The sequence below is a fragment of the Gallus gallus genome, chromosome 1 (assembly GCF_016699485.2).
Source record: "Gallus gallus isolate bGalGal1 chromosome 1, bGalGal1.mat.broiler.GRCg7b, whole genome shotgun sequence".
Classification (NCBI taxonomy): Eukaryota; Metazoa; Chordata; class Aves; order Galliformes; family Phasianidae; genus Gallus; species Gallus gallus.
This window is the reverse complement of record NC_052532.1, coordinates 67,120,180-67,144,884: the sequence shown is the minus strand read 5'-3', so window position 1 is coordinate 67,144,884 and position 24,705 is coordinate 67,120,180. Positions and strand designations below refer to the sequence as shown.

Here is a 24,705-nt window from a genome sequence, read left to right as displayed (position 1 = left end):
ACAAGTGGCTCTGAGACGGCCGCTGAGAGCTGCGCGAGCAGCACCCAGAGCTCGTTCCAGCACCGAAGCTCGCCCTGTCCACACTCCAGTCCTCACACACACGCTCGGTCGGAGGCCAGGCACGAACTGCCAGGCTGAGCCGCTGCACCCACCTTCAAGCATCCGTGGTCTATGGAGTCACAGTCCGTTGCCTGGAGATGTCTCAAAGCATGGCTTGGCCAAGCTGCTGGGCGTGACTCTGGACTACTCGACCTTCACCTGGGGACATCGCTGCCCATCCCACAGTGATGCCACAGTGCATTGCTGGCTCATCACCATGAGCCGTCCTCACCTGCAGCACGTGCTCCAGCACCAGCACAAGTTCCACAGGTTTCTGGGCTTTTCCCAGAGCCACGGCCCACTCCATTCCCCACATCTTGTGTGCTTGGCGCCAGTGTTTCACAGCAATCACCAGTGCCTTGGCCACATCTTCCCATGGGCCCGGTCAGGTCGCTCTGGCCATGGCATGCAGCCCCACGCATGGCCAGCAAGAAGGTTTATTCAATAAACGTTTGTGTTTCTCTCTGATAGTTGGACTTGATGATCTCTGAGGTCTTTTCCAACCGTAACGATTCTATGATTGTCTCGTTGTTAGGCTGCAGGAGGAAGTCCTGCAGGCTCTCCCCACACTCCCGCTCTGCTGGCCAGCCCTCTGGGACCTCCAGGTTCCTCCCGAGGGATGTCAAAACCCAGGGCTGTCTGTGGGGGATTTTCTCCCCTTTGAGAACAATCAAACCACAGGGCTGCCTCCAGCCGCAAGCCTTGGCCCTCTGTTCGTACAAGGGCTTGCAACGGTTGGCCCCCGGTTGGCTTGTCCTTATTGTCTTTATTATCATGAGTTATTTGACACTAGTTATTCGCCAGATAGTTATTGATAGTGAAGGACTGAAGCTTGGTGTCCATCAGGCAGTGGATGGGAGGGCCGGGGCTGCCCAATAGAGCTCCACTTATATGACAGAGAGCTGCAGGGTAGGGCAGCAGAGGAACAAAGGTGCCTGGAGGCAGGGAGAGGGGGAAGGAGGCTAGGGAAAAGCAGCCAAGAGAAAGGTGGATTGAAGGGAGTATGAAGGGCCTGGGGAGGAAGACAAAGGGAGTAGGAAGGAAGGAGGCAGAGGGTAACAGGACTGCTGAAAAAATCAGGGGAAAGAAGGGAGCCCATGCAGATGAATGTTGGGCTGTGTCTGTGGGCAGCACTGTCTTGTGGAGGCTTCTGGCACTGTGCTGGCACCCACGCCCCCACTGACAGGGAGAGCTGCACCTTGTCAGGCAGCTCCAGGTTGGGCAGCATCTACTCAGCTCTTTGCAAACTTTCCTGTGCAGATGCATGGTTGCCCACTTCCAGCTTTCAGCTGGCATGGAAACTCCAGGGAGGAAAAAGCACCTCAAACCATGTAGTGACAAACCGTTACAGCATGTGTATTGGCACCTCAGTACAAGGCCCAGCTGAGAGCCCACTTTCCACTGTAATTTTCCTGCGCATCTGCCAAGCAGTGCATGGAAAGAGTTGTCTGTGATGTCTTGTGGGGGCATTTCCCAGTCACAGCTTCCAAAGGGTAACTAAAACCTGAGTTCTGTAAAACGTAACCCATCGCCCAAACAACTGGAGTTTTAAAGGCATGTCAGTTACAGCCAGGAGAAGAAGCGATGACTCCTCCTGTTTGGTCTGCTTGATCTGTGTCTACTTGGAGTTCATCAGCCCCATTGGCAAAATTAACATCTCTGCCATGGTATTATGAGCCTTGTTATCGGCATTCCACATCATAACGTCATGTAGTGCACTGGGAGTTAAAGAGCTGGTGGTGCAACTCCGTGGATTGTTGCTATTTCTGGGTACCTGGTTCTCAGGAGAGAAGAACTACATCACCCAGAAGACTTTCACTGTTCCCTTTCCATTTTCTGTTCAGAGGGAAAGATAAATCTGTTTTGCAACTCTCATGTGTCTACTTTGTTTTTACTGCTTATCTTCTGTGTTCTCATTTTGCTATTACGTGAAAGAATATGGAAGGTACTGCACAGGAAATTCAGTTCCTGGGGATTAAGTGGCTAGATGTCATCATCACATCCCCATGAATGTGGTCAACAAAATTCCCACTATTTCTCCACCCACTGGTAAGAATGAGACTCAGTTTTTTCTGGTTGTAGTAGGGTTTTGGAGAATGTATGTTCAAAACTATAACCTCACTCTAAGCCCCGTTTTTCAGGTATTGTGAAAGAAGAATGTCCAAATTTGTTCAAGGAATGTTTGGACATTGTGTTGAGGGACATGGTTTAGTGAGAACCATTGGTGATGGATGAATGGTTGGACTGGGTGATCCTGTAGGTCTTTTCCAACCTTGGTGATTCTATGATTCTATGATAAGAATAATTTTATGTGGGGCCCTGAGGAGCAGCTTTTGAGCTAATTAGACAGGAGATAATTTGTGCCATAGCCTTGAGTCCAGTATGAACGGGACAGGATGTAAAGAAAATCCTCTACACTGCTGATGGAGAGTGCAGCCCTGCTTTGAGTCTGTGGCAAAAAGCCTCAAGATAGACCTGAAGCCAACCCCTTGGATTCTAGAGTTTAGCGTAAAGAGGATCTGAAGAGTGCTACACTCCAGCTGAGAAGGAGATTTTAGCCACCTATGAGGGGGTTTGTGCTGCTTCCAAAGTAATCAGTACTGAAACGCTGCTCCTTCTATCACCTTGACTGATGGTGTTAATTTGGATGTTTAATGGAACAGTTCCCTCTACCCACCATGCTACTGATGCCACTTGGATTAAGGGGTTTGCGTTGATTACACAACAAGCTTGGATGGAGAACCTCACTTTTCCAGGAATCTTAGAAGTGATCATGGACTGGCCTGAAGGTAAAAAGTTTGGAACATCACCAGAAGAAGAGGTATCGCGCGCTAAAGAGGCCCCACCATACAGTGAACTACCAGAAAATGAAAAGAAATATGCCCTGCTCACGGACGGATTGTGTTGTATTGTGGGGAAGCATTGCAGATTGAAATCTGCTGTGTGGAACCCTATACGACAAATTGCAGAGGCCACTGAAGGTAAAGGAGGATCAAGCCAATTTGCAGAGGTAAAGGCTGTCCAACTAGCCTTAGACATTGCTGAACAGGAGAGATGTCCAATGCTTTATCTTTATACTGACTCATGGATGGTGGCAAATGCCTTATGGGCATGGTTATAGCACTGGGAGCAAAACAACTGGCAAAGAAGGAGTAAACCTGTTTGGACTGCTGAACTGTGGAAAGACATTGCTGCCTGAATATAGTTGTAAAGGCTCATCATGCAGATGTTCATGCGCCAAAGAGCTGGGCTACCGAAGAACAACAAAATAACCATCAGGTAGAACGAGCTGCCAAAACTGAGGTGACTCACATAGAGCTGGGCTGGCAAAATAAGGGTGAAATATTCCTAGCTCAGTTGGCCCGTGAAACCTTGGGCCATCAAGGAGGAGATGCTACATGTAAGTGGGCTAGAGACAGAGGGGTGGACTTAACTATGGACACTATTGGACAGGTTATTCATGACTGTGAAACATGCACCACAGTTGAACAAACCAAGAGGATGAAACCTCTCTGGGGGTGTGGGCGATGACAAAAGTATAAATATGGGGAGGCATGGCAGGTTGATTATATCACCTTGCCACAAACCCATGATGGTAAATGTTAGGCGCTTACCATGATGGAGGCAACCACTGGGTGGCTTGAAACATATGCAGTACCCCATGCTACTGCCCAAAACACTGTATTAGGTCTTGAGAAACAAGTCTTGTGGCAACATGGCACTCCAGAAAGAACCGAGTCAGATAATGGGACTCATTTCAAAAATTCTCTTCTAAATACTTGAGCCAAATATCATGGCATTATGTGGATTTATCACGCACCTTTTTCATGCACCATCTTCTGGTAAAATTAAATGATGCAATGGATTGTTAAAAACTATTTTGAAAACAATGGATGGTGGAACATTTAAGCATTGGCAGAATCGTTTGACAGAAGCCACCTGGCTGGTCAATACTTGGGGATCTATCATTTGTGATGGTCCTGACCAGTTCAGCTCCCTACATACTGTAGAGTGAGATAAGGACTCTAGTACACGTAAAGTACTTGTTGGGAAAAGGAGTTTGGGTCTTTCCAGCTTCTGGAAGGGGTAAACCTCTCTGTGGAACTGTTTTTGCTCAGGGGCCTGGGTCCACTTGGTGGGTAATGCAGAAAAATGGGGATGTTCAGTGTGTACCACGAGGAAATTTGATGTTGGGGGAGTGTAGTCAGTAATTGCACATATCTATATATGTATATGTATCTATGTGAATGTGTGTAATTCATGTTAATTATTGTTTGTATATATATATATATATTATATATATATATAAAGCGTGATGTAGTGATGTGGAATAAGGGGTGGAATGTCATGGATTTATGACTTTTGTTATTGGTATTCCATATCATAACATCATGTAGAGCACGGGGAGTTAAAGAGTCAATGCTCCAGTTTCGTGGATCATCAATAGTTCTGAGTATACCTGCCTCAGAAGTGAAGAAGGACTACATCTCCCAGAGGACTTCTTATTGTTCTGTTTTCGTTTTCCATTTAGAGGGAAAGACAAAACTGTTCACAAGTCGCGAGACGGTCCCCTTTCCTTTCTGCTCATCTCTGCGGTGCATGCTCTCTAGCAGTCTCGCCTTCAGCATTAGAGTAAGGCCTTCAGTTTTTTGGACACTCTCTCACTCATTTCATTTGATTTACTAGCCTGAATTCTAATAATATTGTATTATATTGTGTTATCTTGCATTCCGATATCTTATTTAGTAAATCAATTTGCCTCCTCAGATAGTTGCTGCTGTTTTGTTTTTAGGCCAATCTCCCTACCTTTTCCCCTTCCCCCCTTCGTCCTCTCCCGGGTCGTGAGTCCATGAGTTCCCCTGGCCCCATTAGTCACATAACTGGACCAAACTGGCCCATAAACTGTTGGCAGGTGTCTTCCACAGAATTGAAATAGAGCACAAAAAAGTGGGCAACTAGAAGAACTAAAATTACACCACTTTGAATTCCTCTGTGGCATGTAAGTTTGTCTGCATGCGAAGCTGTTAATTAAGGAAATTTTCTAATTCTCTTTAGACAAGTCACATTCATTTCTTCCCTGAACTGGTTTGTTAACAAACTTAATGTAAAACATGATGAAAACAATTAAAGACACATAACAAAGGAGTCAGAAAATAAATGGTCTGCTGTTTATTGTGGGTCTAAAGGACTTCAAGAAGATGACTTCATTTGTATCTAAAATTCAAATGACCACTGCATAAGACTATATTGTTCCACAGTGTGTTTTAGCATTGAATCCAAGACACTTCCATGTGCTGTAAAAAATGTTATAAATGATGTAAGTTTACAATAAGATAAACAGCATAAGGAAAGATAAAGACCATTTTCTTCTCAGTTTTTTTTTTTTGTTTGTTTGTTTGTTTGTTTTTTACCTCTGACAAGATTTCCCCAGTGTAACAGTCTTTTTCTCTAAATTTTCTGAGCTTTGGCTTATGTTTAGATGTTAAGATTATGTTAGTCTGGGAGGAGGAAGAGAGGGATGTAAATGAAGGAAGAATTCATTTGGAACAACCATAGCAGAACTATCAGCATGAACTAAGATTAGTGTAGATGATTAGGCAGACAAAGGTGTGATCTACAGTTTAGATAAGCTTAAGGAGACTGTTACATTCTCTAAGTTTACTAAGCTTGATAAAATTCTTCTACCTCTGAGGAGCACAGAAGAACTGTCACTTAAACTACTTTCAAGATGAAGAAATATTAGGCTTCCCAACAGTGTAGCTCAAGTGTCATTTAAGATTCTCCTAAAATATAACATACTGTCCTTAATACAAAGCTTGCAATGCCTACAGAAGAAACTCTTAAATACATGGAGAGACTCTGCTTGGGTGGAGAGCAACACATTCAGTTCCTGAACTCTCCATGCTGCTTCTTCTTTCCTTGTGGCAATACTCCAAGTGAAAATGGAGACTTGATATTTTGCCTATCCCTTTCAGCTTCCTCATCCTCATCATATCTTTCATCCTCATCTTCATCTTCACCTTCGCTTTGGTGAGGGCTGGAATGCTGAGAGACAGAAGGCGATGGTGGCACTGATGAAGGTCTTGGGAATCTGAAACCTTCCGTCTGGCAGAGAGAGAAGCAAATTGTATATAAATTACCACAGTGTTCCTCAATTGATTGTGTACAGCAATTTAAGGTTGTCAGTGCTACAAGGCAAATCATGGGTAATGGATGTAAGCTAGACTTGCTTGCACTCCAAAAATAAACACCCTTGAATACAGATCCCTTAAGTACTGCTCTGCTAGGAAGTGCTTGTATGTCAGTCATCTTTAGCTGGTGTCATAAAAGATAGGCTTCCTTTCCAGCAAAATATGACCATCTCTATTGAGCTTTAAAACCCTCACCATTACATTAAATCCTTCCAAGTTCTGTAGTCAGAATGTGCTGAATTCGGAATGTCTGATGTTTGAGCAGTTTTCTAGTTATAATGCCAACATCTGCAGAACTAGAGTCAAACAAGGAGTTTTGGCCTAAGCCTCCTTTCTCATTCTCATTTCAAAGTATGAGTTGCTCTGGTGGTGTCTGTAGATTTGGTTCACATAGCATGGGATTTAGACTGGGTTTGAGCAGGGTCCTTTTTCAAACTGGTGCTAATATGCACTATAGATGAAGTGACTGAAAGTCTGTCTTTAAACTGACCCCTTGAAATTACAGCCACAGTCTCCTCCTTACATACTCTGTTTAGATGAATGCAATATTTTGCGTCTTTTTTTTTCCTAGATATACTTTCCCAACCCCTCTTCTATAGTTGAGTTTGTACAGAACTTCTCCATGGGGTTAATCAGAAGAAGAATTAGGGACTCTCTTCTAACAGAAATTCCAAAGACCAATTCCTCAGCTAGCCTAAAGTGGCATAGTCCCATCCACGTCACTCTAGATCATCTGAAGAACTGCTTCTGTATTGCATATGGTACCCTTCCTGTTTTCACCTGACACCTTTATAAGTTCTGATTGGAGCCTGGGTCTATAAATAGAGGTTTTAACTGTGAGTTAACTTCCCTGTTGTTAAGTAAAACCTTACTGACTCTCTTTCTCTCACACACACATATTCCTTTCCTTCTTTCTGTAAAGTAACTGAAAACACAGATGAATTCATCTCTAAAAGCAGATTTTACCTTTGGTGGAGCACATGGTTCCATCTCAAATTTATCAGGGAACGTTCTGCTGAGGGCCAAGTGTCTAGCATGCATATAATACTGCAATGTAAAAGAGAAATCTTTACTAGTCAAGGAAGCCTTAGGTAGACTTAAGGAAAAAAAAAAAAAAAAGAACAAAGAATGAGTATCTTCTCAAAGATGATCATGAACAAAGGCTGAACACAAAAGAATCCAAATGGTACTGATATTTGTACAAAATGTATTACTGGGAAATAGCAAACTTCATACTGAAGCAGAAGGTGTACCAAGATGGAAACCAGCACTCATGACAGTTGGTGTAGTTCATTGTAGAGTGACTGGTGTTCATCTCTCAACATACAACAGGGTCTTTTTTATCCAGAGAATTTTACATCTTTAAATATGCATGTGTATACAGTTAAACTTTGGGCTCATCCTTGCATAGGAAGAATGTGTAACTGTTAAAAGAAGAAATATTTATGAGTTTGATGAGGTGTGACATTTAAGGATTTGGCAAAAATAGTTGATGAATCTACTATAATCACCAGTCGTCACCATCTGTACTGAAAATAATAGTTTGTGTCAGAGCCTTACACTGTGCTGGTAGTCATACAAACAGAAAGATTCTCACACAGATACCAACACAGAGAAAGATCCAAAATAGTTACAAAACTGATACACGTGCATCCATCCACTTTTTTTTTCCCCTGTAGATTTAAGAAAGTTGCTTTACTAATTTCTTCTTAGCAGGTGGTACTGTAGTGTTTTCTACATCAAATCAAAAACTCTATTTTGCTTTAATGCACAGATTTAGTTCAGGAATGATGATGAGCCACAGGGCCTAGTAGCATTTTAGGAAGAACAGATAGGATTCTTGAAAGACTCCAGAGCACAAATCCTACTCCCTATAGGGTTGCGAGCATTCTCAGATACATAAGCTTTTTGTACTGATGCTGGAATGAGGAGTAGAAAGAGGTCACTGTGACTGGCTTCTGCTCTAACCTATTCAGTGAATTATGCCTGTCCTTACCACAGGACAATGGAAAAATTACACTGAAATATAAAGGCAGGCATTGTCTTTAGCACCTCTGACAGGTGCCTTTCAGAACAGGAATGCCTCCTGGCATTGTAGCATGATGCTGTAGACAGACCGTCTGGAATTTTTAATACCTCTATTAATAGTTTCACACACCCTGCCTAGGTATCTCCAGTCCAACAGATCTGAGAGCCTCTCAGTTCGGTTTCTTTGGATGATCCTCTGGCGACGGGACTGCTGACAAAATCCATACAGGAACTGAGTCAGCTGGTTGCATGATTCATCAGGTGAACGGAACCTCCTGTCAACTATGTAGATGCCTAAAGGATACAAAGCAAACATGAAGATAAACTGAACTGAAAGTGGGATCTGACCTCTTACATTTCCATTCTACTGTCTGTCACAAAGTCTTACAAATATTACGTAAGTTGTGTCAATGCCTGCATCTGTTTTTGCAGAGTAGAGCAAATGACCCATCTCTCTACCTGTAACCTTTCCAAAGGTTTTCAAAGACATGTCTAGCCAAGCAGGTGTAGATATATGCTGCAGCTGGGTCTATCTTTTCCAGTAGGTCAGGATATAATTGGGGCTAGTGTGGAGTTGTTTCCATTTGATTGTACAGACAAGCCAAGGTGCTTAGTAAGATGCTCTAGTTTGGTCACATTCTCAATATTGTCTTGATGTACTGGGATTTGGCTGTGCTTCTCCTCACCACAGTTTAATCGGGGACCATTTTTCTAGTTTAATGAACAGATTCTCATCTGTAAGTAGGCTCCTTTTATTGTCATGGGCTTTTTTTTTAGTGTACATGATAATTTACTGTTTGTTTGATGAGAGCATGCTTCACTGTTCGCAAAGTCCCAGCATATCCTTCTTGGACTAATCAAAGAGAAGGGGATTTTCACTGCTTCTTTTGAAGGTCTCCAAGTGTTCCAGTGTAACTAGAAGTATTGAAGGGATGTGCTACGAGACTAGACATGGGATAAAGAGGGTTGAGTTTGAAACAACAGAGCAAACAAAATATTTAAGGAAGACAATAGACAGAGAACTTGGAAAGAGTTTGGATAAATATCAAAGCTTGAATAGCTTGCTCAACATCACCAGAGTTTTGGAGCCCTGAATGTGTTCTCCCAATGAACTGCACTGCACTAGTGAAAGCATGAAATTCAGGAGTCAGAGCATTGTTGTTGTGGTTTTGCTTCCTAATTCAGAGGCACTATTTTGATATGACGTTAAAAAATTTTTTACCATAAGCAGCTGGGTCAGCAACATGTTCCTGCATGAAACAGCCAAATCCAGAAAGGTTTGTGGTCACACTGGGAATACCCATCACAGTACATTCAGCTGCCAAAAGAAATAGATTAAAAAAACATTTCAAGGCAATATGTTTTGAATGGTTTCACCCCATGAGAAAAAAAGAAAATGAAATAGATCAACAGAAGGTCCTATAAAAATAGAGCTGCTCTGAAAATGTCAAGGGAAAACTATAATGCTTCGTTGTGGATTTAGGGGAAAATAAAACAGAAAGAAAAAGAAAGGATTTTTAAAGAGAAAATTTCATACTGTTTTTGCAAATGTATTTTTGTGCTTTCCAGCAGCTAAACTGAAAACATTGTAGAATTCTAGTGTTGAAACAGAGAATCCTGATATATGGCCTGCACTGTCTGCATTTTAAATTGAAGTTTGTTGTACACATATGTTAATTAGGTGATTCATTATTATTTGCAAAACTGATTCTCTTAGTTGCAGGAGTGTGCTATACGTTGTATTTTCTTATTAGGCACTTGTAAACTAGTCTCTGTAGTAACAACAAGGGAAACGTTAAGTTTGGATTGCTTTCAAAGTAGACGTGGAATCAGCTTTACAAAATTATAAAACGTATGACTCTTTTGTAGTAATTTCTATCATTGCTGTGAGTAAGAATAACTTTTTACACATGCTTAAAGAGTTTCTGCTGATGAATATTAATCTAACCTAAAGCAAGAAACAGATGAAGTAAAATAATCCAATCTTTGAAATGCTGAAAGCCATCTATATGGCTTTCCTTCATACAACAATGAAGCTGATGTTGATACAACAGAGCTACTAATCCACCAAAAAAGAACACTTTCCATTTCAGGGAGAGTTAAATGGGTATATCAACAAAGAGAATCTATTCTGCATTGGTAAAAGAAATAACTCTTTTAACTAGTGTAAATCACAACTTTCCTCAAAACTGCTAAGTACCAGTCTAACTTTTCTGGTCAGGTTACTTTAAAGTTTAATTTCAAAATCATCCCTGGCTGTCACATTTTCCTTATACTTTAGCTGAGACTAAAACAGGAAGAGAAAGTGCTGGAATGCAAAACAGTTGTCTTGGAATTAGATAGCTCTCTTAAGTGGAGAGAAATAGCTCTGGAGAATGATCAACTTCGCAAAAAGTTTTATTCTGATTCACTGGCTTACAGCAAATTCACTTCAGAGGAGCATCCAAACGTTCCGATGTGTATCAAGATTATGGAAGACATTTTTCAGGACATACAAAATAAAATAGGCACCTACACTTTGATCTTCATAGACATTCAAGTTTATAGTTTGCACTGATTTCATTAGGTGTTAAGTGCCCATGGTAAATCTGGGTACATTTTTTTTTGAGCCTGAAACTAAATGCTCTCTGTATCTTTAAAAATTTCCCTTTAAGTCTGTGAGATTATCTATTACTTCATGTAAGTATTTGTGGTAAATATCTTAGATGTGGTGTTACATACACATACCAAACTTAATTGCTATCTTGAATTAAATCCACTGAAGTACGTCTGCTGGTAGCATCAGAATTCTTGCTCTGTTCTTTTTTTTTTTCCAATATGCTCGTTCCTCTAAATCTTTTAAAATCCTTTATGCAAGTTAAAAAATATGTTCAAAAATGATTTTGTTTTGTTTTGTTTTGTTTTAAAGCCACAGAAAATTGAAAAATTACATGTTAGTATGGAAAAGGGTCCAGCGCAGGGACAAATTTGAGTAGCTGTCAGTCAGTAGATCCCATTTTATACCACCTGGCCCCCAAATTTTGTCAGCAGTAAGACCTTTGCACTGCAGAGGAAACAGAGTCAAAAGAGTTTTTTCAGCACTCCAGAAGAAACTGGCTTTAAATCTATTCTGCATCAGCAGAATGGGTATTCATCTTTTGATACCTATTAAAATGTACAGATTGCCTACCTGGAGTGTAACCCCAGGGTTCATAGTATGATGGAAATACACCCAAGTGACAACCTCTAACAAATTCTTCATAGTCCAAGGGCAGCAATGGGCTTGTCGAAGAAAGAAACTCTGGATGTACGATCACCTGGATATTCAAAAATTACATAAGAAGTGAAGGAAATCATCAACGCATTGTAATTATCAGTAAGCTTCAGCAATTTTTTCACTCTGGTCTTCTTCTGAGCACTTGGACAATACCTCCCTTGTACATTCTGTTATCTAATTCGATTCCCACACTAAAATGCATTATCTTGTAACCTGTCTGTATGCAGTCTTGTCCTGGAAATAGTACTGATAATGAACACTGTTTTCTGAATGGGTCTTTGGCATTATTCTTCTTGCTCAAGAAGGACCATGCACATTGTTGATTATGCCTAAGGCTGTAACACTTAGCAGTACTGAACTGATTCTCTTGGCCTGCAGTACCACAATATAGAGTACTGGGATATTTTGTTCCAGAGGAGGCCTCATAAGAATACAGCACTCCTGAGCACCCAACTGAAAAACAGGAATGCTTGCAGATCTCAGAGGGTAGCTGAAACTAGATAGATTATTATGCCATCATCATAATTCTGGATGAAAGACTAAGCTTATTAGCTTAGGTTAATATCCCTCTTCCAGGACCCAAGCTCATTTGTTTGCATGACTCTGCTGGGTTCGGGGTCACTGCCCCATATTCCACTGTCAAGCAGAGAAGTGCCTTGTGTAGCCTACCCAATCAGCTCAGGGGGAAAGGATTATGAGGGAGGGGTTAAACCTTCTCTGGGCCTTTCTTCCTTGCATTTTCATACTCTGAACATTATTCCATGTCAGGGATATGCTTTTATCTTTTCTTAATAATATAATCATGTTACTCACTTGGGTAAATTAACACATGAATGTATTCAACCAGTAAATGGCTTATAAACTCATTATACAAGCTTATTTGATTCCACTGAATCAAGTAAGATTTTTCATTGGCATCACTGTAGCTTTTTCATATGCTAACTGTGTCTTCATGGACATGTAATACAAGTCTCAAGATGACTTTCCCTTTCAACTTTACAGCATTTTTATCCATGACATTCAGCTCATTAGGTGCTAAGCCTGTTGGTATAGTAGGCAATTTTCCTGTTGTAATGCCAGTTTTGTACAGCCCATCCAGTCAAGTCTGTTGAGAAGCAGGAGGAAGAGTCTGCAGTGCTGCATGCAATTTACTTACTAATTACTTCTAATAGTTAGTTTGTATTCTGTTCTCAGAGCTCACTGGATTGTTATTCCTCAGAAGGGAGCAAGAGGGGGAAAATACTCCAGTAATATATTATTATTGACTGTCTACCAAGAATTTGACCGTGCTTTCTCTGCTGATGATCCAGATTCAGACTCCTTAATTTCATTTTATATCTAGAATGAAAAAGCAACAAAAGGTACCTTTACTCTGTCCGTTCGGTTGTTGAAAAGGCCAATACGTCGGATGGTGTTGAGTATTGGATCATTGCCATCATCAATCATGTTGTGGGTAGTCACCGGAGGCAGACAGTGTCGCTTAAAAGAGAAAAGACAATCTTTGAGCCAGGCAAAGCTGCCAGAAAAGCATCCTGCTACCATTTTCTGAGGTTAGTGGAAGACACTGGGAGATTCTGCTGTTAATGTGGGCAGGTTTTTACTGTTCCATTTGAAGACATGAAAGGAAACTTAGAATCACATAACATTGTTTTCTATTGAGCCCAGGACACAAATGGGACCATAAAAGCTGTCACAGGTTAATTTACCTCAAAAGAAATGTATTTGCACTATCTTTTAGAAATGCTTACCATCTATTTTGAGTTGTTTTTCGCAGTAGAGGATTGACCTTAACTCTCCTTAAGGGATTGAATTTATATATTTCATTAAAATGGAATAATTCAAGCTTCAGAAACAATGCAAAGACTTTGAACTTTGTGCAGAAGAAAAAAATGACAACATTTGGTGTCCTGCATGTGACTGGGGGAAGATTTGCAGATTTGCCAAAATAATTATTTTGCATCAGACTCTCCTCAAAAACAATCACAGATGATCTTTAAATATTACCAGCGAGAAGTACATTTGTTAAAAACTTCTTTTTTTTCAAAGCACGCATATGTCGTACACAATCCTCGTACACAGCTGTGCTTAACACATACAGTAGATTTTCATATAAATAATTTGTTTTCTGACCTGAGTTGAAAAGATGGCTCTTTTCATAATGGTTATATCATCCCGGTCAAGGATCTTGCTCAAGTCTGGAATTTCTCCTCTGCGGAGGCAACACAGAGCCTAGTTTACCAAATGATTTATTATCAGTCCTTATGAGAACTAGAATTACGAGCTTACATTAAAGATGCTTTTTTTAAAAGAAGAAGAAATAAACAAGGTCTGATCTGAAGTCTGCTTTTGTCAACCTGAACCTTTCCTTAGTTTTCTTGTCCCTTCTACACTCCCTACTGTTTATCCTTCCAATTAGCTTACAAAAAACTCCAAAAGGAATTTTTGTTTTGTTTTGTTTTTCACTTTATTTTTGCTGAAGTTTCAGTCCTCTCAGCTCTGGATGATTCACATCAGCTGTCTTTTGAAAGGATATGACCAATTCAATAACCCATATTTGTCTCTGGTGCTCTTTTTTGTCCATGAGTAACTCAGCATTACATAAACATCCCCCATGTCTCTTAGGATCCTTTACAAGATGGGATGTTAGTACCTTTAATTTTTTCATTTGTGATTTGCCTATTATACAACTATCCTAACTAACAGCACAGAGGGTCCCATATCCTTCTCCTATATCCTTTCTGTAGACCCCAGTATTTCTTAGACAAAGAGTAGAAGCACAAAACCACTACGTGTAAGCCAAATGAATATGTGGCCCTGCAAGACAGGACAAAGTAACCTACACACTCACTTTAGTAAGGCATTGTAGAGTTTCTTTCCAAACTTTTCTTTCACAGATTGTGCAGTGTCCCTAGGAAGATAAATACATTTATGTATAAACATGAGAATCCTTTTCAAAGACAGAATAAAAGATATCCCTGCTGCTGTAAATTATACTGTGCTTTTGTGTATACTGGTGGAACCAAGAATGCAAAAGCAGAGGTCTAACTCTCAAAGGTCTTTTACCCAACCAGCAGCCGTAACGACTCACTTCAGTGCAACAGAGGATATGATCTGTACCCTATGATGAACGAACTGCTAAAGTGAGAAATAGAACTCACTAATGATTATTTCCAGTACTTTCATCAGTAGGCCACGCTTTCATCTCAGCTATGATAAAGAAGACATATATGCGACTCTAAGTAGACAAATATAACAGACATTGAAGCCCCAGATGTTTTCAGTTTAACTTGACCTTACGAGCAACACAAGAGGTAAACAAACAGTGATTTTAAAGCATGATTCTTCCTTCCATTTCAGCCGTGTTATCCCACTTAATTTTATTTTTTTTTAAATGAGGGTTTAGTCTCCAAGTTAGTTTGGCATAAATCATTTTGGAAATCAAACATTCTTCTGGAAAGCCTGGCCCATCTTTTAAGCTAATAATAATACCTGCGCCAGAAGTGTTATATTTTCGTTGAGAAAGAACTCCAGTGAACAACCATTCTTAATGCAAAGAGCCATATTATCCTGATCCTAGAAGGAAGAGCTTGGAAGTACAGCTGAAAGTGGAGTTCTCAAAACAGCAAAAACACCCTCAGTCTGACTAAAATGCCCACTTTCATGGGACTCTTCCTGCTTTTTTGATTTCTAAGAATTAGACTTTCGGCTAAGACAAAATTTGTTAAGTGAAATGCTAAACTTTACCAAGCTGAAAATCCACATACTTATTTTTAGTTGCTCTCTCTTAACTCACATTGATACAATAGTAGATGAGTTAATTCTCTATGAGCTGTGAAGCAGCTAAATGTCAAAACAAATTGATTCAAATACCAGCAAGCTAGCCCACTCATGGCTATGTTTTATTGACTCATGCCTTGAACAATCTCCAAAACTTAACCCAGATAGGATAGGCTGTTTCATAAGCAGAAGAAAGAAGAGATTTTATATCCATATCAGCCATCATCTATTTCTTGATAACTGCCAACCTTGTCCTGTATTTAACTTCTGTGGCATCCTTAAAATCAATTAATATCATTATTTAACAGTGATAACAGGTGTTTTTTGTTTTTTTTTTTTTCCAGCAGCTCACATGATGATCATGGCAGTGTTGCATTTAAGGACACAGAGGATCTTTCACTTTTCACAGAGCACAGTGGGAAGAACATCTGGAAACAGAATTTTTTACATGATTTCACATCTTTAGGTTTACCTTTACTGTTACTATTGTGTATGTATTTCTGAGTACCAGAGAAACAGCCATGTAGTAGAGATACAACAAGGAAAAATCTCTGCATATTTCATTTCATTTAAACTTTCCAAATATATTTAACATATACCTGTTGTATTACATTCAAACATTACATACATTAAATTAAAAATACAGCAGAGGGAAAAAGGGCTTGTTGAAAGCATGGCTGTCTCTCACTGCACTCACATTACTTTCTTGAAGTTGATGTAGAGCCAGAATCTTGCCCTGTGACAGCAACAATAGACAGCCCATTTAATTCAGTTCAGGTTTCAGTGGTATTTCTCCCTGGATGGCCGGTTCCTGCATACAGTTTCTTGTTAAAAACTGGCTATATTACAGCACTTTAGCCATCTACAGTTAAAGATAATTGTGTAGATCCTCTACACGTCCACAGAAGGTGATAGCCAATTTCAAAAGATGATTTCGCTTGCTCATTTCAGACTCCTCCTGAGGTGGTAGAGGATGAGTCATGGTCTGGAATGAAACATTACTCTCTACTGCCAATGAAGGCAGCTCAGAGGCACTGCTTTTAGAAAGCCACATCTGAACAACCAGTTCCAACCTCTACCTTTGTGACATCCATTTCCAGAGTGGCAAAACATTTTCTGAAAATCCCCAAAGTTGCTGTTTGATGACTCCAGAGATAATCTAGAAAGTAAATAGATTTCTCATATTTGACTTCTTTTTCAAGTACAGTCAGAGCTAGATATTCCAGTGACCCTTAAAATATTTCTGTTGCTGCTCCTGTGCAATTTCTTTATCCTTTAATCAAAGGTTTCAACTTGTCTACTGATATTCAGCCACAGGTTATCTGCTGGAGGCAGTTAAGAAGATATTTAAAAAAAAAAAAAAAAAGTATCCTTTTTGTAATCTGTACCTTTTATCTACAGATCTCTGAGTAATTTCTATTTCTACAATTTTATAACTAAGGAACTGGCATCTGAAAGAGGTTAAACACAGTGAGAAACAGGCATCAAGGCAGAAGCTAGGTCTTATGGCTTTAGTCCCTTAGTTTAAAAATCAGCTTTCTTACTTCTGCAGAAGTATTTAACTGCTCCATTCACCTGATAGGTTGTACATTTTAATTTTCATGATTAGATAATTAATCCGCAAATATACTGAATGAAATAACATTTTCCACTTTTTCCTTAAACAAAATCAATCCTTCATTTTCTTTATTTTCTTTGAAGAATATCACCATTCAGTTCCATGATGCATTTCAGTCTGAAAGTACCTCATGTATCTCCTCCTGTGCAGAATCACACAGTAGTTAAAGGGAGGTGAGGTTCAATGGTTGAATTCCTCCCTTGCTTTGCTGTTTTGTTTGGAAAGTTGTAAAATTAAATAAAGACCTTCTACACTGATAAGGACTGTGACAAGAAGAAAGAGCATTATTCTTCATCAGAAACATCCATATGTCTCCTTAATTAAGGCCCTCAGTAAAAATGACAATTACCAGAGCTGCTTCCGGACCGCTTGTCCTTTCAAGGTTTCCACATTGAAATTGTTTGTCTTTGCTGGCATAATGAAAAACACGACGACTGTAACATCACTCTTATGTACCTGCATGGACATGAGATGGAGAGAAAAAGAAAAACTCACCACAGGGTCTAAAAGCCCACGTCAAACCACGTCAAAGCCCACAGACTTTGACTGGTTATCCAGGAATGCCTTGATCTTACTCCTCTCCCCTTAGCTGTCAAGTTTTTATCAAGTCAGGAATATAACTGAGAATAGATACAGATAAACAGACATCAATTGCTCAATTCCAGTTTGATCAATGTGGATCTTCTCGGCTTCTCATGGTTTAGTAAAGCATGGCTTAGGATATGAATATAAACAGAAAAAAAAAAAAAATTCTCATGTGACATAAACTTGGTTGGCTTAAAGGAGTGAGAAACAAGTTTACTAGATGGAGAGTGCCCAGGCATGGGACCAGGGACGCCATACAGCAAGCAGAACTATCTTCTGCAGCAATGCCCCTGGTGTATATTCTAAAAGAGTTATTATCAGCAGCCACTGTCTATGTGAATCCCTAACACAGAACCTGCCAGACACACAAAAAACCACAAGTAACCTCTTGCTCATCTCTCACATCTAGCTACTCCAAAGGCAAAAAGCTTGAGATGTAAAATCCGACCCTTTGGTGATAGATGGTTTCCCTTGCTTCTCCTGAGCATAAACAAGTTTCAGAAGATCAAGTTCCTGATAGATTCCTCATATGAAGCAGAACAAGACTGGACTCTTATCAGCAATTCTTTAAAGGGAAGCTAAGAGTAAACTGCTCAGAGCTGTAAAAATTAAATTATTTTGAACAGCTTCAACTCTATAAACATTAGATAAACAAATATAGTGTCAGTGTGCTTCTACCAGATGGAAGTACAAAAAAATGTGCTTCTGAGGTTCAGACACACTACTGGAGCCTAGTTCAAGTTGCACCATTATTTTCAGGCTCACAAGTAGTAAGAGTATCCTGCTGATCCCAGTCAAAATCCCCTTCTGAAGTAATTACAGAGCAAGTGTTCTTTGAATAGATTTGGATGAAATCAGGTGCTGGCAAGCGCGTTGTAACAGTAACACAATAAGGCCATCTTCAATTTTTGGGAAAATAATTTAAGTTATTAGCATAAAAATATAATTTTTAATCGCATTATGATATGATTATTTTTCATCTTCTTTTTGATAGGTACACTTTCAGAGTAAACTCTTAAATCATATTTTTAGTATTTTTCTTTAAAAACAAGGGTGGCACCCACAAATTAACTTCTTGAGCTATGTAATCGATTATTTTTAAGCAATCTGACATTGTATGCTTTGTTGATTCAGGGAGAGGGCTTTATGAAAAGCCTAAATATCCCATAATTATTTTCCTGTAAACCAGAGTATGACATAGAAATTATTGCACTTCACTTGTGTAATACAGTAAGTTTGAGCATAAGATCTGCATTTTCTACATTTCCAGAAGCTTCCTTACCCTCAGCAAAAAGTTTAGTCTTGATAAGGCTTCTAGAAACATATCAGCTCCTTTGTTGGAAAACTCATATCTCCCAGCAATGAAGAAAAATAAGGTATTTTCAAGACTGAAGTCAAGGTGGCTGAAACCAAGCAAACAAATAGACAAGCACGAAGTATTTTTCAAGATGTAATCATACAAAACACATGTTTTTTCTATTCTGGAGGAATTTATTACCTCAGGAAAATAATGAAAGAGAGGCTTTTCTTCACATTGAGGTGACTATCAATCTGATAAAGTCCATCTTGGGTAAATAATGAAAAAAACCAAAATCTTCTGCCTGATCCCACAAGGTGTTAAGCAGAGTTACAGATGGTATCTGAAATTCCTTCAGTTTCTGTCTGAGAAATCCCAGACAGATATTTGACTAAGTTGATAACAATTCACCCATATTTGTTAGTCTTCTTGTTTTTTTTTTTTGCTTTAAATACTGTTGGAAAATCATTACTAAAAGTAAAAAAAAGTTTTGAAAAGTAAAAGCATACCCATAGAAATGACCTCGAATGAACTCTTGGATCCTAGCCTTGTACATGGAATGCAAATTCTGAAATTCATGCATTGCTGAAAACTTCTTAATGTTCAAGCCATTTGGAGTGACAACATCTGGAAAGGCAGAGAAAAGGCAGAGGTAGACATCTTCAGAGTCAGAGAAATTCTTAACAAAAGAACAAGTGTGACTTCCAAAGGCAGTATGTGAACAGTTAATATATACTCTTACCATTCATGGCTTGAGAATAGCACTGCCTAATACATTGGTTTTCATTAGTTTTCTCTACAAAGCTATTACATGTTATATTCCACTTCCTACAGCACTGAAGTGGCTTTGTATCATTTTGACCTGTACTCAATATTAGCATAAACCCTGCTGGATAGAAAGGTCCTTTTTGTCCTGTCGAGACTGAATTTATGCCTCCACTTAGCCATTTTTTTGTGTAATATGTCCTTTACCTCTTTAATCCTGATATCACCGTTGCCTGCTTTATTACTGTAGACTGAAAGTTCTTGAAAGCAGAAATTGTGTTCTACTGCACACTTATTCACTGCACAGCATAACAAAGGTCTGTTCAATCCAGGCTTCTGAAGATTTAGCAGAAAAGAGAGCTTTTGCACTACGGCAAAGGGCAGTTTGCCATCTTGCTAGATAAAGTGTACAGTCTAAATGTGGCAGAGTGACTGCTTACATCAGACTGACTTCACATGCTGCTGTTGTGCTTAATTTTTAGGAGTACTTAATTTGATCAATAATAAAGGAAATTATTTGTCAAAAGCTTGAGTGCCTAACATTAAACCTGCTCTCTTTGATGAATCATGCAAGGTTCTGTCAGTCATCATAAGTTTTATTCTCATGATTTGAAAGATGGTATTGTGGGATTTCTATTATTTTCATTCAGTTATGAAACATACATTTCATAAGTAGTAGAGAAAACTTTGAATCAAAGTTCCAGGAGACTTAGTTAAGATTTAGATCTAGATTTTGTAGCTGTATATATCTGATCAAAATCAAATCATCCTTTGCTATTATCACCTAAATCAATTCCAGTTTCTTTTCTGTGAATACGGAAATCAAATCATTCTGATTTGACCCACTTGGGGTGATTTGAAAACAGAATTTTCACCAATTCATTTAAACAAAACAAAATGACCCTGCACTTCAAATGGGAGCAGAGCCCTCTTTCATCATATTTTCAGTAGGGCACAGATTTGAAATATTGTTTGTTGAGCAGAAACAGCGAACTGGACAGTTTGGAAAACCATGTTTGTTTTATATCTCTAAGACTTATGTAGAAGACTGATAAAAGGGTAAATGGAGCTGCATTTGAATCAAAGAATATGAGACTGGTCAATATACAGCCTGCTGTGGATGAGTGAGAATGTTCAAAAATCCCTCATTAATATCAGAGAATAGATGGAAACTGTCCAGAAAAAAACAAAACAAACAAACAAACAAAAAAAACAGTCATAGATTCTTATATTGTTGGGAAGAGCTTGAAAGTGGTTGCAGTATTAAAGCAAAGTCCCATACGAACCAGTTATCCCATGGTGAATCAGGAGGTCGGAGAAGATTTTACTGTTTGTAAACAGAAAAGGAGGATGTTTCTGCTCTGTTAACCCCACATACACTCTTTTCAGTCAGTCAGCAATGAAGCTAAGGATCCAGTGGATAACTGTCTGTTTATCCTAATGCAGAAATTGCAGTGTGGCCTGTGGCATTGAAGCTAACAGGGATAACAGTTCCAGACCTATAATTAGCACTGCAATTCACCTAAAATAAATCTAAAAAGAATAAATAAACCAAATTCAAAACAAAACAAAACCATAAAAACCCGAAGTCCTTTGAGAATGGCTATACTTGAAACAACCAAGGTGTGAGCACATCTGCTAAATAGTCTCAAAGTTATGAATACCTGCGGATGGCATACTACGGCTTATCCTTCAGCATTATGCTGATTTAAAAAGAGCTTTAATGATGCATCAAACTGGGTTCATTACCTTACTCAAACTCCATGCATGGAATATGACAAAGTTTCTGATAAATTCCGTATTTAATGAGACGGATGCACAGGGCTAAACAAACTTTTGGGCAGATAATTAACTATGTTTAGTTAGTCTAGCAAAAAATAATATATCCATCTATGAAACTTATCATGCTTAAGTCCTAAGATGATTATGACCTCAACCGCATTGCTGTTCCTGGCTGTGATTTATATACAGAAATTAGTTGTATTGATCTATGGTTTGTTTTAGCCTTCTCATCTCTTTCAATATTAAGTAAAGAGGAACAGCATAATCACTGGAAAGTATAATACATCTAACATCATTTCACATATGAAACCTATTGCTACATTTCTACAAGAGCATATCACTCTCTGCTATCAAAGCAAGTTGTAAAAGCTGGTGAAATGTATTAGAAAGATTCCACCTTCTGTTTTCTTCAGTTGACCGGAATATATTAGCATCACCAGAGGATAATGCAATATATGTCTACTACTGTAAATAAGCTCCCTGTAAAGAAATCCTGACATCCACAGAGGTAAACTAACACTCCCCTAAAATAGTATGGAATATAGTTATTGCATGATGCTGTACTTGATTTTTTCCAGATTACATACGCTACTAGAATGTGTTTCAAGTGATATTGTCTGTACATTTCTTTTGAAAAACAGTTATTCTCTGCAGTGTAGCCACACATACCTACACAGTGTGCTTTGCTCTTATGTTTTTATGCATGTTATTTTCATTCAATCTGAGAAAATGTAGGAACTGAGAGGAAATATAAGAAGGAAAAAATTCAAGTCTTACCAGGATTTCTTTTAAGCATGTGTTCTGCTTCAATTGCTGTTATCTGTGAGACTGTGGTGAACACATGGGCACAGTGTACAGATGCCCGTTCCATACAATATCGATGGTAAATCTGTCTCTCTCCTGCTTCCTTGTCAATGTCAAACTGTTAAATAACAAAATACAAAAAAAAAAAAAAAAAAAGATATCTATATGATGTGCCCACCAGATTTATTACCATAAAGAAAGTCTCTTGAGTTAAGCTTGATTTCTCAAGGGAATCATCTGTCATTATAACCTCTCTACCTGTTTATCAAACCAATCTATTGAGAGTCAACAGATTGAGCAATGGGAAGGAGACTCAGATTAATGATTCCTAGATAGGTAAGGATCTGTGCTGTTTGGCCATGTCATGGAGCCTCTTGATTGGACTTGTTGGAAAACTTGAAAGAACAGGGAACTTGCTGATAACTGAAGGTATGGAGGGATAGAAAAGAAATGCAATGAGGATCAGAGGAGATCTGAGGTCTGGGTAGAATAGTGAGAATCATGGCTAGTCAGGAGAGAAACCGAGTTGTTGTTTTAGAGGAGTGGGATGTAAACATTTAGTCACAAATCCTGAGGGAACAAGGAAAGTGGAAACTGAAGTATTTTCTGATACTTCCTTCAAGTTCACCACAACTATTTGCTGCTTCTTTTAGTTCAGTTTGAAGGCCATTCATTTCCAACAGCAGATTAAGTTAAACTCCAGATAAAATCACCTTGAATTATTTCTGAGTTACCCTTAAATCTTGCAGTTGTTTTTTTTTTTTTCTTAACTAAATCAAAACAAAACAAAACAAAAAAAGAAAAGTCAAGTCTGGATCACTCTAAGTTTCAACATGGAAATGATCAATCTTCTCCCAGTATCTATTAACTACAGCTCCATACATGAACTCTCCACTATGGTTACGAAGGAGATTCCTTACAATACGTCCCAATTAGTGTCATAATGTTCCTGTGCATTGATAAGTACCTGGTGGTTTCCTAGATAGATGTGATTGCATTTCATGTATGCATGTGAATAACTGCATGTTAGACATTTAGATTTACAAAAGTTTTCCAGAAGTAGGAGTAAAGACATCTAAAAGGAATATTTCCTGTCCCTCTTATACAAATTTGCTGGTTCACAAAGAGGTTCATGAAACAAAAACTGGTAAAATCTGTGCAGTGGGAATGTAATCATGAAGTGGGAAGTGAGGAAAATCTAAAATACCTACTGAGCTCATGTTTAAAGGTTCACAGAATCAAATTTTCCTTACTTATGAGCACTGCAAAGTCAATACAATGAAGTCTAAAAAAGAATAACGCTAATGAAATGTCAATGATTACAATTAAACGTCAATCCTCTTAGTCTTACATGATGTTTCACTTCTGGGAACATCAAGGTTACTCTCTCAAGGTCAATGGCATGGGCACCAAATAGACTATGTTAGTTACCCGGAGTGTGACATTGTCTCTCAATGTGCTATGTCATTAACAGCGCCTAATTTTAGGTGCACAGTCTGACTTTGATTGCATTTGACTCTGTAACTTCATTGACTGTAATGGATTTAACCATTATTATAGGCTGAGCAGATAGCACTATCTATAGTTACAACTGTCTGATCTTCGTCATGGCTGGTTGCTTTCAGTACTTTAGAACTTAGCCAGAAGTAAAGCTATTTAGAATGTGAATTTCCACACTGAGTACATGCTAACAGTTGGTACAGAGCATATCTTGAAAGCAGAGAAAAGAAGAAAAAAGTAATTAAACTCCTGAAAGTGATGTGGGGCTCTAGCATGATGCTTGGCTTATCCTAACCCAAATCTTTTACAAGCAGTTCCCAGCTGTGTTCCTACTTTTCTGGGAGACTATCTTGATACCTGTGAATCTGATCTCTGGAAACATTTTGAACATTCACATCTGCATTGGAAATTCATGGGACCTGTACTCGCTGTTTGATATTTTTTGGTTTTAATTAAAAAAAAAAAAAAAAAGACTGTTTGTTTGTTTGTTTGTTTTTAATTGGATAGTGCAGCTACTCCCCACTCCCCTGGGTGTGTGGTAAACTAATGAATGTTTGTTACTGGAGCATTCAGATACCATTGATGACTGCCACAAAATAGCTCTCAGAAAATCACAGATTTGATCTTCAGAGCAGAAATGTTAATTACATGTACTAAATAAGGTAGCAGATTGCACACTGACAAAACAAACAAACAATACAATCACTGTGATTGTTCAACCAATGTGTGTACATAAATGCAAAATGGAACAGTTCTATAGCATGCTGTGCAAAGACAAAAATGAGATGCCACTGCACACTCAAAGCTATGCAAAAGTTTGTTTAAATATGTTTGGCTTTAATTTTTTTTAACTGCTAATGAAAAACATAGCTAGCCAAACTTTAAAACGTTTCTGCTCTCTTTTCCTTTTCTCACCAATAATAGGTTCTTTACAGAATGTGACTAAAAACTACATTCGGGACACGTTCGCTAACTAAACACTCCCTTGAATTCTACCAGGAGA

The 24,705-nt window shown here is 38.8% G+C and overlaps 1 protein-coding gene across 7 annotated transcripts in view; it reads right to left on the bottom strand.

Annotated features, from left to right (window-relative positions):
* Positions 1–5,245: 5,245 nt before the first annotated feature.
* Positions 5,246–24,705, bottom strand: part of GYS2 (glycogen synthase 2) — a 46,163-nt gene continuing 26,703 nt past the window's right edge. For 6 of the 7 annotated variants that reach the window (XM_040705649.2, XM_046904262.1, XM_004937991.5 and 3 more), the window contains 12 exons: positions 22,176–22,320; positions 19,361–19,478; positions 18,837–18,957; positions 17,319–17,425; positions 14,423–14,482; positions 13,705–13,783; positions 12,940–13,053; positions 11,488–11,614; positions 9,541–9,636; positions 8,449–8,612; positions 7,257–7,337; positions 5,246–6,204 (listed from right to left, as the gene is read on the bottom strand). In XM_040705649.2, the coding sequence (XP_040561583.1) occupies positions 5,983–6,204; positions 7,257–7,337; positions 8,449–8,612; positions 9,541–9,636; positions 11,488–11,614; positions 12,940–13,053; positions 13,705–13,783; positions 14,423–14,482; positions 17,319–17,425; positions 18,837–18,957; positions 19,361–19,478; positions 22,176–22,320 (1,434 nt within the window). In that variant the 3' untranslated portion in view covers positions 5,246–5,982. Of the gene's footprint in view, positions 6,205–7,256; positions 7,338–8,426; positions 8,613–9,540; positions 9,637–11,487; positions 11,615–12,939; positions 13,054–13,704; positions 13,784–14,422; positions 14,483–17,318; positions 17,426–18,836; positions 18,958–19,360; positions 19,479–22,175; positions 22,321–24,705 lie in introns of all 7 variants that reach the window. The other variant, XR_005862124.2, reaches the window with a different exon arrangement.